We start from the raw sequence: 15,108 nt of genomic DNA, 5'->3' as shown, positions 1-15,108 counted from the left end.
GCTTTTGATTACGGCTCTGTCCAGGAGGAAAGAAGCATTCGAGGCCGACGGCTATGATTCATAATTTTACCCAAATCATGAGTCTCGATCTCGGATTGCTAATCGTCATGTCACCCTTAAACGGCCCCCTCCTGTAAGTCACACCCTAATTTTGATTTCATCACGCCAAGCTACTACTGTTCCGGGGCATCTCGCAGCATCACAACCAACAGCTCTGAAAGGCCCATGGGGCCAAAACCTGGAATATCAAAGCGTTGCATCTATACTACCAAGACAGGTTGGACGATCGCCAAATGGGCACATGTCCTACTAACAACCTAAAGGCCGATGCACAGGATGACAAGGTATCCCTTCGCGACAAAAAAGCATATATCAACCTGTACCTCTCTCAAAACCTCTTTCAGACCCAAGTTGACGCTTATTTGAGCACTCCTCCCCACCTAAGCCTCACGAACATCGACAGCACCTCCCGCCTCGTCTCGCTTCTCATCGACACTGGTCGTCGGCGCGAGATGAGCATGGTGACCCTTGGGCAAGGCAGCACCGGCGATCTGGTCTTCTCCGAGGTCCTCGACATGGTTGACGCCTTCGACCTCGTAGTTTGATTCCGGGCACTTCCAGAGCACATACGCACAGAGAGGCAAAGAGACCAAGAGGATAAGCCAACTGACGAGGTGCTCGGTGAGGAAAGGTGTGGCGACGGCATCCATTCCGAATGAGACCGCAGATCCTGCAGATTGAACACCCTTGTAGAACCCGACCATTCGAGCCAGTCGGAAGGAGTCGTTAGTGATGTTTCCCATAGTGTAGTAAGCGAGACCCTGGAAAGCAGCATCTCCAATGTAGTCTGGAGTGCAACAAAGTGAATCAGTATGGGCGCGTTTCCATTGCTGACCAGTGATCGTGACTCACAAGCCATCAAAAGGATAAGGGGACCAACAGCAGCCTTCTGCGAGTAGTCCCATACAGTGTGCTTGGTTGCTCGAGTGAATTCAGTCTGGAAGACCAATCCTCCAACCCAAATGATGATGTTGAGAATCGCGACCACTCCACAACCGATGAGCGATCGCTTCCTTCGAGAGAATGGGAGACGATCAAGGATGGTACCGATGAAAATGGAACCAACGATGGAACCGAGACCAGTCAAGAGGGATGAGAGAGCACGGGTTCGACCGTTGAAGAGGAATGCAGTGATAGCTCCCTGGTAAGCGTAGACTGTAAGATTCGTGAATCAGCACATGCATTTCAAACCAATGAGACCTCTGTGCTTCAAGGGTAGTGTGACTGTTTCCAAAATATGACCTACAGTAGTTGGAGGCGAAGAACATGGGGCTACAGGAGCTTGTTAGCTATATTCTGAACGGTATCCTAGGGTGGCACTTACAAAAGGCACAACATCCTCCAGTCTTTGAACATCTTAACGAACTGAGCGATTTCATCCTTGGGTCCAAGAGCAGCTTGCAACTCGACGACGGTACCATCCCCTCGCACAACAAGGTCTAATCGCCATGCCATTAGCTCGACATTCTGCCAATCTGTCGTCCATCAAGCTACACTCACGAGGAGGGAGAATGAGCCAAGAGGTACCGATAGCGGTGAGCTGGATGATCATGAAAGCCAAGTAGACACCAGTGGACACGGTGGGGAGGGTGGAATTTGCCTCGATTCCGAGGGCGATAGCAGCACCAATGAGGGTCCCCATTTGGAAGATCGACCAGAACAGGGAGAATGCTCTTCCCTTGTCCTTCTCAAGACTGTAACTGAGCATGATACTTCCCTGGGCAGCCCACAACAATGCAGCGGCTAGGTAGAAACCGTCAGCACTGTCACACCATCTTGGTAAGACGACTCACTGCAACCAAGGATCGCACCAGCCAAAATGAAGAACCACCTGGTTTGGTGCACTTGGTATGCCCAGAGAGCCTACATTGAGCGTTAGATGATTGCCAGATGTCAGGAAGGTACGAACAAGGAATTTTGGGAGAGACTCACGCCAACATAGAGAGAGTAGCCGCATGTTCCGATAGAGAGAGTCATTCGGGGACCGAGGACGTTCTATAGACGGACTGGGTGAGTGTTGTGCCTTGTATGTGCTTGAGCGCAGCACTAACGTTGATTGAACCAGCAAAGAAACCCATGATGGCGAAACAACCGTACAAGACACCATTGGCAGTGTCGGACAACGCTGTATCTTGGGTACCACTAGAGTATGACATACAGTCAAGTCAGTCGATGTCATTACTCGAGATCTACATGCAAGTGAGATGAGACTCACCCAGCACCGAGACCACCGATAGCGCTGAACATTCCTACGGAGCAGAAACAGACGAAACCGACGATGATGACCTGGGTCCATGGGGAGTTGTCTGCGGAAGTAGCATCAGGCAGTCAGGACAGTCGGCCAGGAATGAAGTCGGCAGTGATTCAGTGATTGACAGGAAGGAGGGGAACAGATCGTCAGCAATCTGCTCGAGAGGTCCTTGAGGGATATCGTAAGATGAGATCAACTCACATCTGCAACCCATCACCTCAAGCTGGGCAAGTTTAGCGAGGAACGTCATGATGTCTTGACTTGTACGAGCGGCGATGGAACGTTGATGCAAGTGACAATCAAGCGATGGATGGAAGGAGGGTCCGACTTGTTGTTGTTGTTAGATGAGATGTGATCAACAGACAAGTGGGAAGGGAAAGGTCGAATCGGCACTAGTCCTCTTATATGTCGACGGTCACGTCGTCCTATCAAGCGATTGAGTGTTGGTGATAGGCCTATCTCTCCTGGGTGTGTTCTCTCAGGGCTCGGTCCCGGCTAGAAGAAGCCAAGACGGAGGTCGTTATCGCACGACCAGCTGAGCAAGTGGAACGGGAACTTGGGTTCCGATCGGCGCTTTGAGCGAAAGCAGTGTGATTTTAAGCTCTCGCTGTTCACGTGGGAAGGTCGACTGAGAATAAAGGGGAGAGCTGGTGGAGATAAACGTTATGGCAAAGCAAAGGCGATTTCAGCGAGAGTGAGAAAGAGAGGTGCGTGGAAAGGGCAGCGTAAAAGAAGGAATCGACTGGACTGCACGACGAGAAGTCCCCTTGCGGTCAGTCAGGACATGATAGAGGTGTGTGGTCAGGGACTGGGAGACAGTGTAATCAGCTCTTTCATGTGATAACAGAGCAGGAAAGACGGACTTCGCTTGGAAGGGCAAAGGGGGGAATGAAAGGTGAGAAGCGGAAGTATGTGTGTCCCACATGTGTCTATCCGTATCTACTACAGCAAAGGGCAGAAGACCTGTGACTAACGATTGGCGGAATGGGAATTAACCGTAGCGTATGATTACCAGAAAAGGCAATACATGAAACGGATTCTCGGAGAATTCGGCGCACGGACCCTCTAGATGTCTGGAGTGGGGGAGAAATCAAAGCAAGTTGAAGAAGCGAGGTTGAAGTGGGAAGAGCGACTTGGGGACCGGAGCTGACCGACCGGGTGGGGTCAGCTGAGATTATCAGGAAGCCGATGATGATGTGGATGATGATTAGTGCGACTTTTCTTTTGGACTACTATATGGGTATTGATCGACCTGAAGCAAATGTTCCTCCGATGATTGGTTGATAGAGGGGTCGGATCCATTCTTTCGGACTCTTGTGGGACTGATATCTGTATCAAGTATGAAAGTGTAGAAGAGGATTGTCGATATCGCAACTCTCCTCATTCACCTTTGCGTCCTGCCTACCTACCAACCAACCAATCAATCAATCGTCTATCTGGATTTGATTCGGATAACAGTTACTTGGATCACGATGGCAGAGCTCGACGTAACGTCAACACAGAACCAGACCATCCTCCCATCAACCACGGAACATGGCTTGGGTGCCGCTGTGTCATTGTCTAAAGACGCCATCTCCGATATCACGGTGGATGTGCACGAGATCGAATCCGATCGGAGCTCCACTCCAAGCGAGAAGAAATCCGTGACCATTGCGGTCGTAGGCGCGGGACAAAGAGGACAAGTGGGTACCGTCCATGTCACCTGATTACAGACAGGCTGGCCCATCGGGAGAACGAGCTGACAGTGGGGCGCGATCGCAGGTGTATGCCTCTTATGCTCTTGAACATCCCGAGCTGGCCAAGGTCGTAGCCGTCGCCGAACCACGACCACATCGACGTAGAGTCATGTCCCGAGCCCACAAGCGAGTTCCCTCACCTCACCAAGCTTTCACTGGGACAGGACGTTGGACTGACGTGACATGAATTTTGTATCTTGCAGAATCCCCGAGACCAACCAGTTCAGCGACTGGCAGGACCTCCTTTCGAGAGGAAGAATCGCGGATGCTATCCTGATCTGTGTTCTCGACGATCTCCACGCCGAGCTAGTCAGCGCTTTCGCAAAGCAGGGCTACCATATCTTGTGTGAGAAGCCTATGGCGACGAAGGTGGAAGACTGTGTCAAGATGGTCAGGGAGGTCCAAGCGGAGGAAGCTGGGGGCGTGTTCGGGATCGGACACGGTGGGTATCTCTCCCTCGTCTGAAATCCGCGTTCGAGACCGGATCGTTTCCTTTACCTGGCAATATGGCGCTGAGACGATATCAATGTTTCACTTAGTCCTTAGATACTCGCCATACAATCAGGCGGTCAAAGCCGTGATCGATTCGGGCGATCTAGGCGAAGTTGTAAACATTCAGGTGAGCCTGCCTCCGTTGCTTCCTCATAACATCTACTAACGTGAAGCCTGGCCCTATAGCACATCGAGCCAGTCGGGAACGTCAGTTATCTCAATCATCGCTTACACTATCTGTTTCATATCGCTGACGGAGCCACACAGCAACACTTCGCTCACAGCTTTGTTCGTGGAAACTGGCAAAAGGAATCGGAAACATCGTTTGGGCTGATGACCAAATGTTGTCAGTGAGTGGTACCATCCAGCATTTTGGCATCGAAGGCTGTGTCTTTCCTTATCATGCTGATCTACTGCTTGCGCAGTGATATAGATATTCTGTCGTACTACCTCTCTGGCCTCAAGCCTCTCAAAGTCCACTCTTTCGGTTCACTGCACCATTTCAAGCCTTCCCGCAAACCTGCCCAAGCAGGCAAAGCCAAGCGATGCCTCGACTGTGCTTACGAGAGCGAATGCGTATGGAGCGCGAAGAAAATTTATGTTGATCCTCTCATCCCCGGCAACGGTCCAGATGGTGATGGATTGGACAGTCATAAGGTAAGCAAAAGAATCGTTCTACATGCGTTGCAGAGAAGTTGCTGATAAGTCTTGTGTATTAGTGGGCAAAACACGTTCTCGACGCAGATGTGCTAGACATCGAGAACGTGACGGACGCATTGAAGACCAGTCCGTACGGTGTCTGTGTATACGAGGCAGGGAACGATATTGTCGATCACCAAGTGGTCAACATCGAGTATGAGGGAGGGGTGACGGCGAGTATGACGATGTCTGCGTGTAAGTGATCAACTCATAAATGATTTCATTGTGTCGGTGCTTATCCGCATTCACCCAAAGTTACCGAAGCGGTCTGTGATCGTGGAACGAGGATACAAGGAACCAAAGGAGAATTGATCGGAGATATGGAGAGTTTCGTGAGAATCCATCCATTCGAGCTTTTTTATAAACTGCAGTCGGTGCTGACTGCTTTGCTCTACTAGACCGTGTTCGACTTCCTCACGCGTACCAAGACATCTCACAAACCTCAAAGCTTGCCCGGCCATCATGGCGGAGGAGACACAGGTTTGGCCTCCACTTTCGTAGAAGCGGTAGCGAAGAACGACCAGGCTATTCTGGGAGTGACTCCAGAGGAAGTGCTGAATTCACACTTGTTGGTGTTCGCTGCTGAGCAGGCTAGGAAAGAGGGGAGAGTAGTGGACTTTGTGGACTTCAAGCAGACGGCGGTCAGCGAGGAGGGAGCGAAAGCTTGATACGGGATGCCTGAACTCGAGAAGTGAACGTTTGTATCATAGCTTGGGCTTCAGTATGCACGTTGCTCGATGGCACGGGCTGCATCCTGCATAAGAGAAGATCGGTATGCTTGACGCATGCGATCGACATGACACTTGGACGTTGTCGAGTGAAGAGTGGTGCATCCCATATCCACTCAGGGAAGAAGCATTTCCGGAGCCGGTCACATCGCCGAAGGAGGGAAAGGGAGTGAGCGGTGAAAGCAGAGGTCTCCAGTCTGTTATCTTGGGACACACACAACTCGAATATCTTGATCAAACAAAGAGAAACCGATCACACCTCATCGATCACTCCTCAACCTGCGTTGGCTCATACTACATTGCTCACGACCAGATACCCCCACCTCGATCGGCTACATCGTCGTGACCAAGCATAGCGAACATCGTTGTGCACGTCATTACCCTTCGATACCCATTTGCACCTCCGTGGCAGCTCCGGAATACTTCTTTCCGAGCTCGGAATCCAATACGTCTGACATCCTTGACCTGGCCGTTGGAACCGAATACGATCGACTCGCACACTACGGCCACGGCCTGTCAGGTTTTGAGAAACATGCTCATGGAATAACGATGGATCATCTACCCCTACCACAACGACCGTCCCTTCCCGTGCCCCCCACTTCCTCCTCGTCAACTTCCGCTCGGAGCACCTCGACGAACTCAAGATCACAATCCTTCTCACAGACATCCTTTCCTCCCCAAAGCCAGACCCACAGCCAGCAGCGGCCTTTCCCCTCCTCATCGCCCTTCCAATCTTTCTCTCAATTCGCTTTCAATCCCATACCACCCTCCCGACCGCAATCTTTCCAATCGCAACAAAATGTCCGAGGTCGGAACGATCCAGTTCCACCGTCCCCTTCAAGGAGGATGACTCTTCAGGCGACACCCTCCGCTGCTATCGCTGGTTCGGTGCCGGATTCATCGAATCCAAAAGCGTCACAACCTCGCTCCGGTAGTACGATGAGTTTCCCCAACCTCGGTCCATCTTCATCGACCGCTCCTGAAGCACGACATATGCTTGCCTCTTCCTCTTCTTCCTCGACCAACCTTGCTCCTCCGTCTGATCCTGCTCCGTCCGTCCCACCTTCTTTTGTCTCCTCCTCCTCATCTGCGTCGAAGTCGGTCAAAAAGCGAGCTAGACAATCGTCTCTCGCGGACTCATCTGCCCCATCGGGAGAAACACAGAACGAAAGTTCTACCCAGACCAAGCCTGGCGCTGCGTCGACCAAGGATTCATTAGCGGTCTTGATACGAGAGAAGAAGCAGAGGGCATGTTCAAACTGTCGGAAAACGAAGCTCAAATGTGTTGTCGAAGCTGGAGAGACGGTCTGCGTGAGATGTAAGGCTCGAGAGGAGAGATGCGTCTTCTACCCTCGGAGTCAAGTGAGTAGAAACCGGACCGCACGGTCTTCTGCCCTGCTCTGCTCGAGCTGATGGCCTCACTTTTGTACAGGACGATGACTGGCAACAAACGCTCACATCGGATGTGTACGCCGCTACAGCTCAATTATCGCATATATCTGCCGCCGTCCACCATATGATGAATCATCTAGTACGAAACAACATCATACCGCCGTATACGCCCCCAGACTCACCCGCCGGCTTGCCCACCTACCAGGCTCCCGATAGGGATCTGTCCGCAATCATCGGTTGGTTTGCGCCTGACAAGAATAAGGATGTCTCGATAGGAGGCAAGAAGGAGAAGAAAGCTAAGAAGAATGAGAAAGCTGATGGCGACGAGGAAGACGAACGAGACGAAGACGAAGATCCCAAGCACGAGGGGGACAGCATCACACGCCCTTCATTCCATCAAGCTCCGTCCAGGGGGGCCGTCTCGACGTCATTGACGACCAATATTCAGCTTCCACCTCCCTCTGGTCACTCGTCGCATATGGGCTTCATACCGTCGTACTCGCCTATGCCTCAGAGCGTGCCTCTCTCCCGTATACAACCGATCAGACAGCCAAGCGAAAACTCTTCCGTTCATCTTAGTCCTGCCTCAGAGATGGGACCAAGTCAACATGTTCCCATCAACGCCATCCTACCTGCGCCTCAGCAATTCATGAACAATACCGCCGGAGGGATGCTCGCTCCACTCGAGCAAATTCATAGTGACCCTTTGTCCATGAAACAGCATACTCCTACGAGTATACCGAATGTCACGCCCACCAGCAGGGTATCATCGTCGCCAGTCCTACAGACCCCTGGAGCGATGAATCACCCAGATTATGCGGAGCTTCAACGACCGTCTAACCAGATGTATCACGATCAAAGACATTCGATGTCATCCATTCGTGATGAGCCTACCGTTGTTCCCCATGATGGTCAGAGCGCGGAGTTTGCCGACGAAAGCGGGATGGAGGTTGTCATTGGTTCAGTCGACCCGCGGCAAGACGTCGTCAAGAAAGGTATCATATCAAATCACGACGCATTGACATTGGTGAACTAGTGAGTGGTACCAATAGCCTAATCAACACCAGAAACTGATCTGATCCGAACGGTCACAGCTTCCATCGACACCTCAGCGGCTTTCTGTACGGGTACCAACTGCAATTCCGCAAATTCCCATATCTCGAAGGCGGTCCAGCCACCATTACTCCTCTCATCCTCGCTGTACTGTGTATGATATCTTCCGAGCGTTCTGCCATACTACAGCACTACCACGATGCACTCGCGGACGAAGTCCTGCTCTTGCTCAAGACTTCTCCTGCGGAAAGCTGGCAGAGATTTGAAGGATCCTACACGGCCGATTTCGGCGATGTGGATGGAGATGAGCCACTTGATGCGGAGTTCGGATTGGGACCGGAAGAGATTGTGAGCGCATGTATATTGGCCACATACATGACCGAAAGAGAGGAGGCGGCGTTGATAGCGAGATCGGCATTCAGATGGGCAAGGGGATGGATAAGGGTGAGTAGAAGTACCGTTAAAAGGGCTTGCATTTAGCTGACTGACGCCAAACAGCTGCTCTCGTCAACACCACCTCGAGTCACACTGGCTGAGACCGCCGGCTTTGTCCCTCCCGAGCGCCAGGCTTCTGCTCAAGATATGACTCGAGTGTGGCTTCTCTGTTATGTGAGTTCGGAATCTCGTCGGGACTTGCTCAAGCATTGACATGCCTTACAGATCGTCGACAGCACCGAAAGACTACAGCTTTCCTTCCCAGCGCCACCGCCTAGAGACGCTTTGTCCTATTGCAATGTTCTTGTCCCCACCAACTCGTCATCGTCCGAAGAAACGCCAAATTCCAACGACATCCTTCTGACTTTCCACGCACGCTTGATGACAATTTTGAACGAATGGCGACATCGCCTCGAGCTGATCTTGACAGAAGGCGGTGTATCGCAGCCGAATCCCGCTCATTACATCCCACCCTTGAAAAGACTAGCTTCGAGGGTAAATGGACAGTTGGAATGGTGGAAAGAGCAATTCAACACCGTTAGATCCTCTTTTGGTCAAGGTTCCATGAGAGGTGACCATCAATCCTATTCGAGACATATCGAGATCACATGGTTGTTCGTGAAGATGTCGGTGAATGGAACGATGGTGAAATGCCTTGATCCCACCATCATCCACTCGACTAATCAAGGACGGAATGGATTGGATGAGAAGTTGAGAGAAGCGAGTATGGCCTTGGTGGTGGATTGTGCTATGGAGTTTCTGGAGGTGTGTGCGAGATGGACGCCCCGAGAAGATCTCACGAATCTCTCGCCGACGTACCTGTTCTTTGTGAGTATGGCAGGGGGCGAATTGGTAGATGCCATAAGGGAAAGTACGGAACGTGGCGGTGTAGGATGTGTCGTCTCTCCGGATGAAGGTGAGCGTCTTCTTCTCCGTCTCCAAGCGACCAACCAATTGCTGATACTCGAGGAAATGTTCAGTCATACCGCTTCTGAGAGCGGTGGGTGAGACATTATTCATGGGTCAAATGCACGATAAACATGTCGCGAGGTTGACGGCCAAGACTCTGTTCTCGTATTGCGATCAACTGCAGATGTTGCGGTGAGAGGGGAGTTGGACCGTCTGGAGCACGGTTGAACGGGATTTGCGAATCAGGTGGGAGCGAGGTGGTGGTCGTTGCTATGTTGTAGTCAGGGCATTGTAGCTGTCATGTCAAGCGTTGTATCGAGTACGCGGTCTCCTCTTTCATGTGCCTAGCCTAAACAACTTGTCATTACGGAAACATCTGGGCTATGCGAATGATCACTGTCCTCTAGAAGATCCATGCATTGAGTAGACAAGTGCCTAACTAGATCTAGCGATCGGTATCCAGTTGATTATCCCCTCCCTCCAAAAGTCTCATCTTTCCAGACCTCTTTCCCTCCAACCCACGTACTCAGAACCTTCCCTCCCCAACTCATCACACACAGATCGGCATCGTAACCCAATGCCAATTGACCTTTGCTCTGCGCGATCTGTCCGCCTAGAAGTTGGGCGGGACGGAGGGTGGCGCCTAGGACTGCTTCTTCGAGAGGGATGGAGGCGAACTTGGATAGGTTGTGTACTTGAGGAGCGAGGGGTGCGGCGCTGTGCGAGTCCAAGCAAGTCGTCAGTCGATGCGACTCAACCAAGAGTTTTTGTTTGACGAACGACCCATAGAAAGGGTACTTGATTGAGTATGAGTAGGGACCGGACAGGACAGGACAGGAAGAAGAAGTTGAAAGTCGGGGACGATGGGAATGGGAGGACGACCAAAGCTCACCTGCCTGCGAGGGTATTCGTCCCCTCCACTAACACTTTCAGTCCTTCTTTCCTGAACTTGATGCCATCTCGCCAAGGGTGGACACCATCCGGCAGCGACGGGTCCATGATTGTTTGAGCTGGATTACACGCTCGATCATCAGTCCCTCCTTGCTGACCTAATTCCTCTACATGTGCCTGTCACCCTTGGATTCGGATGGGACTCACCATCCGAGACCAACACACAGCCCTCCTTGCACGCTTTATAAGCTATTCTGACAGTATTGGGGTGGGAATGATATCCGTCAACGATGATACCGTAGTATGGTCGATGGCTCGGTGCGCCTAATAGTCCGATGACACCTGGATCTCGATGGTGGATCGGAGGCATGGCGCTGTGAGGGTGGGTCGGGGTTAGCTGACTAGCAGAAGAGAGGTATGAGGAAAGTCCTCTTGATGAGGGCAGCCGCAGAGGAGTGCAAATTGTTGTGTCTGCGTAGGGATCGACGGCGGCCGAAAAGACGGTGTTCAGAATGATGGACGACATACTTGAACAAATGGGTGATCATCCTCGCTCCTCTCTTCATTGCTTCCTCCGCTTGTTCCAACGTCGCATCGCTACTCACCATGTCTCAGCACCGCGGGCAGCTCATCATGCCCCTTTTCAGCTGAGGAGGGGTCGATGGCATCGCACCCACCTATGTCCGATAGAGACCGTCACACCTCTACTGACCAGATCCTCCACGCAACCCATCACGCCCTCGACATCCGGAGCCAGGGTGATGATCTTCACGCCTTCCTGGTCCAGGCCGTTTTTCCCATACACCTTGTCGAAGGTATCTATCGGTGGATTGGAGGACGCCGTCATGAGTAAGGTGGAGGAGTGGGCTCCGCGTCGAAGTGGATGGAGGAATGGACCTTCGGCATGATAGCCTAGTACGTGAGCAGAGTTTTTGGGAGATCTGGGTCTGAGAAGGCGAAGGAGCTAAAGTGCAAGTGGTCGTTGTCAGCGGTGCACCGCTCCATATAGATCTACACAAGGGTCTCGGCACGACCGATCCGCCCTGTGAACCCCAATGACAATGACAATGGAGACTTTCTTCCTCGCCTCCACTTACCTTGGCGTAAAGCTCCTCTTTCTGCGTGATGATCGTCGGGACGAAACTGGTCGTTCCAAACTCCGTCAATCTCTTCGCGACATGTTCCACTCCCTCGACATACTTGCTCTCTCCCTCTTGCCCTGCTTCCAGATCCAGATCAGAGAAATCGATCCCGAACGCTCCGTTGATCTGAACATCGATCAGTCCCGGACAGAGCAGGTTTCCGTCGAGATCTATCGTTCGGGCAGGCAACGATGACGTGGAGAAGAAGGAGGATTGACCGGAGATGATCGTCCCGGATGATGGGGAGATGTACAGATCTGCTTGTGCTGCCTTTCGGGTCAAGTTGTCAGAGGAAGATGTCAGCGGTTTCGCTGTTTGGAAGGGACTTGATGATGATGCACAGGGATACGACGCGACGTACAGTACCATCTGGCAGAGCAAGGTATCCATTCGTGAATCTTATCACATCGGTCATCGTTCTGGTCGTTGTCGCTATCTCTTGTTCCGCAGTCTATGCTGTCGCCCTATACACACACACGCACATATACACACATCTACACTTGTCAAGTCACAGTCACAGCTACACCAGAGTTATCTCTATCTATTCCCAATCACCACCTCCACTCGTAATCTTTCCGTTTGGCTGCATCATCATCACCAAAAATACCGTTCGGTCATACCGCCGAGTACCGGAATACCGCCATCTCAGGGTGACTTGACGCATTGACGCAACCCACCCTGAAACTCCCGTTCGGCGCTTTGACCGGTGATATTGCTTGCGGTGGGGTGTGCGTGTCGGTCAATGATAGCGATGAGCGTGTGTCGACGTTATGGAGTAGAGTAGTAGCTCATCCAATTGTCTGCGCGCGCGCGCGTGTGTGTGTGTGTGTGTGTGTGTTTCTGGTAGTTCGGTAACAAAACGTGTGCAGACGTATGTACAGCACATGGGCTGCAGATCAGGGAGAAGGGAGATAGACGACAGATCATCAAAGCCCCCTGGTGGACAGGTGTTAAAAACGCTTGCCAGCAGTAGATGGCGGAAAGAGCGGCGGACCTTTTACATTGCCGTAAACTATCGCGGTCCCCAGTGACAAGTCAGTCCAGTCGGTCGACTTTTGCATCCACTACTGTTCAACATATCGCATCGATAGACAGCGGATATAACTTGATAACAGCTTCCCCCTTCGATACTCTTTGGGTGTACCAGTTGATCAGCATCGATACGCCGCCAACCTTTTGTCGCTTCTGTGTCTCGATATAGGTAGCCCCAACTGTTACATCTCCCAACTCCTTCTCTTGGCTCACCGCTTCGACCTGATCCAATCAAGCAGCTCGAGGGCCTAGCGCGATCACAAACCGCAGATCAGACAAGACGGACTACAGTGCATTTCATCTTTCTCTCATCGCGACCGTTACCGTCAAGCTCAGACGATAGTGCACAATCAGCACTCCATCGACCGAGAAGATCAAGGTCCAGTCGTAATCTCAATGGAAACCAAGAAAACCACGATGGATCAGCAACCATCGGACACGGGGGGGTCTGCCCCACGCCAGCTCATCCTGTGCGCAGATGGCGGAGGATCGAAAGTCTGTGTCGTCATCCGCTCAGACGATGGTGTGGAAGTCAGAGGCACAGCAGGTCCTTGCAACGTGTGAGTTGAAAATCCGCTTCTGTCTTCCCGACCTTGGGCAGTGCTCAGGGCTAATGTTCGCACAGACAAAGCGTGGGCTATGCACTCGCGGCGCAATCCATCTTGCTGGCGACGTATCGAGCTCTATCACTCCTTCCAAGATCGTACCTCCCAAACGAATTCACCATCCCCTCTTTGTCCCTCCCGTTAACTCCGGCATTTACATCACCTCCCAAAGCCCCCTCCACGCGATCACATCTTGATCTCCTTTCCCATCCGGTCGCTCATCATCTCGCTGTTTCCTCTAATCCGGGCTCACCACTTCCCTCCCGACCGACAACACCAAGTCCTGCTAGACCGCCTATGTTGCCGAATCTCAATCTCCCTATCTTTAGATATGCATGGTTAGGTTTGGCAGGAATCAGCTGCGAGGCTGACGGTACGGCTTTTGGGGCGGTTGCCGCCAATGCGTTGGGCATGAGTGAAGATAGGGTCAAGGTCACAAATGGTGAGTTCCGATCGGACTGTGAGGAAAACAATAGCGAGCTGCTGACAGAAAGACGGATGACCAGATGTCAACTTCCTCGCAGCACCTGCTCTGGATTGGCCAGAGGTGGACCATGTCGTGGCTGTGGTAGCCGGTACTGGCACTGTGGGACGTACGATCCGCGTGGCTTCTCCTAGTAGTGGTGCAAGTGCAAGCGGTACAGACGCTGAGGGAAAACACAGAGGTTTACCCTTGGAAGATGTGGCTGTTTCAAGGGGTTGGGGCTACCTGTGAGTTTGGCAATTGACAATGGCTTTGTTGCTGCATCTGACTCGTGCAATGGTTCCAGCCTGTGCGATGAAGGATCTGCGTTCTGGATGGGTCGACTTGCAATCCGGTCCTTGCTTGCCCTTGCCGATCGATATGCATCGACATCCATCTACACTTCTTCTACTCCACCTTATCTTCCACTCCATCGCGATCTCCTCAACTATTTCGGCACCTCCGATCCGCTCGACCTGATCACGATCACCTCTCTCACTGGACCAGGGAACCAAGGTCTCGATGCGGGCGAAGCGACGAGTCGACGAAACGCCCTCATAGCCGGTGCAGCACGTGTGGTGTTCCGATGGGCATTTCCTGACGATGTAGCCGCTGCTCCCACCGCTAATGGAGGAATACCGACACCTCCAGGAAGTGCAGATGGTCAGCCGGAACAGGAATTGGATCAGCCCCAAATCGATGGGGATGGCGATCTGCTGTCAAAAGATGATGAGAACGGATCGCATGAAGAGGCGTTACGACTAGCTAAACATTCCGTCGCACCTCTGATCGAACTGACAACGTCGTTGTTGGGAGATGGAAGCGTGGTGAGACCTTCCAGAACGGCTCTGGCTTTGGGCGGCGGCTTAATGATGAGTAAAGGATACCGGTCGTTGCTACTGGAAGGATTGAAGAAGGACGGGATCGATTTCGGTAAAGTGGTGGTCGTCAAAGATGCAGCGGGTGAGGGAGCGAGGGGTTTGTCAAGAGTGGAGTTTGGAGGGAAGTGATCAGTAGAACGCTGTTTTCTGTTTGGCGCCGTGGCATGGTATGGCATGTAGGATCAATTTGTGTCGAGTTGCATACATGACGTATGGTCTGAGGTAGAGAAAAGGTGTCACGTTACTAGACCCATGTGATGTCAAGTCTTCGGTCGCTGCTGAAGACGTGAGACCGAATCGGGTTACGAATGCACACAGAACCAATGACTCCTGCTTAAC

At 52.1% G+C, this 15,108-nt stretch overlaps 5 protein-coding genes across 5 annotated transcripts; 3 read left to right on the top strand and 2 right to left on the bottom strand.

The window, feature by feature from the left end:
• Positions 1-440: 440 nt before the first annotated feature.
• Positions 441-2,561, bottom strand: IAR55_001260 (uncharacterized protein; the record flags this gene model as incomplete). Its single annotated transcript, XM_066944387.1, has 10 exons — positions 441-847; positions 913-1,215; positions 1,307-1,332; positions 1,385-1,499; positions 1,561-1,803; positions 1,854-1,923; positions 1,993-2,055; positions 2,112-2,202; positions 2,276-2,366; positions 2,513-2,561. 10 exons carry the CDS (start codon positions 2,559-2,561, stop codon positions 441-443), a joined length of 1,458 nt encoding a protein of 485 aa, XP_066805588.1.
• A 1,222-nt stretch (positions 2,562-3,783) lies between these two features.
• Positions 3,784-5,906, top strand: IAR55_001259 (uncharacterized protein; the record flags this gene model as incomplete). The annotated part of the gene is made up of 10 exons (XM_066944386.1): positions 3,784-3,993; positions 4,073-4,173; positions 4,251-4,489; positions 4,587-4,666; positions 4,726-4,746; positions 4,807-4,889; positions 4,965-5,196; positions 5,259-5,433; positions 5,494-5,570; positions 5,637-5,906. 10 exons carry the CDS (start codon positions 3,784-3,786, stop codon positions 5,904-5,906), a joined length of 1,488 nt encoding a protein of 495 aa, XP_066805587.1.
• A 609-nt stretch (positions 5,907-6,515) lies between these two features.
• Positions 6,516-9,951, top strand: IAR55_001258 (uncharacterized protein; the record flags this gene model as incomplete). Its single annotated transcript, XM_066944385.1, has 6 exons — positions 6,516-7,328; positions 7,399-8,393; positions 8,453-8,855; positions 8,910-9,020; positions 9,072-9,762; positions 9,827-9,951. The coding sequence occupies 6 exons, from the start codon at positions 6,516-6,518 to the stop codon at positions 9,949-9,951; spliced, it is 3,138 nt and encodes a 1,045-aa protein (XP_066805586.1).
• A 271-nt stretch (positions 9,952-10,222) lies between these two features.
• Positions 10,223-12,203, bottom strand: IAR55_001257 (N-acetylglucosamine-6-phosphate deacetylase; the record flags this gene model as incomplete). The annotated part of the gene is made up of 7 exons (XM_066944384.1): positions 10,223-10,472; positions 10,648-10,765; positions 10,854-11,020; positions 11,175-11,243; positions 11,324-11,610; positions 11,744-12,058; positions 12,150-12,203. The coding sequence occupies 7 exons, from the start codon at positions 12,201-12,203 to the stop codon at positions 10,223-10,225; spliced, it is 1,260 nt and encodes a 419-aa protein (XP_066805585.1).
• A 1,013-nt stretch (positions 12,204-13,216) lies between these two features.
• On the top strand, positions 13,217-14,898 carry IAR55_001256 (uncharacterized protein; the record flags this gene model as incomplete). The annotated part of the gene is made up of 4 exons (XM_066944383.1): positions 13,217-13,380; positions 13,446-13,867; positions 13,932-14,136; positions 14,196-14,898. The coding sequence occupies 4 exons, from the start codon at positions 13,217-13,219 to the stop codon at positions 14,896-14,898; spliced, it is 1,494 nt and encodes a 497-aa protein (XP_066805584.1).
• Between the last annotated feature and the right edge of the window lie 210 nt (positions 14,899-15,108).

The sequence above is a fragment of the Kwoniella newhampshirensis genome, chromosome 2 (assembly GCF_039105145.1).
Source record: "Kwoniella newhampshirensis strain CBS 13917 chromosome 2, whole genome shotgun sequence".
Classification (NCBI taxonomy): Eukaryota; Fungi; Basidiomycota; class Tremellomycetes; order Tremellales; family Cryptococcaceae; genus Kwoniella; species Kwoniella newhampshirensis.
This window is presented reverse-complemented; position numbering and strand designations above follow the sequence as displayed.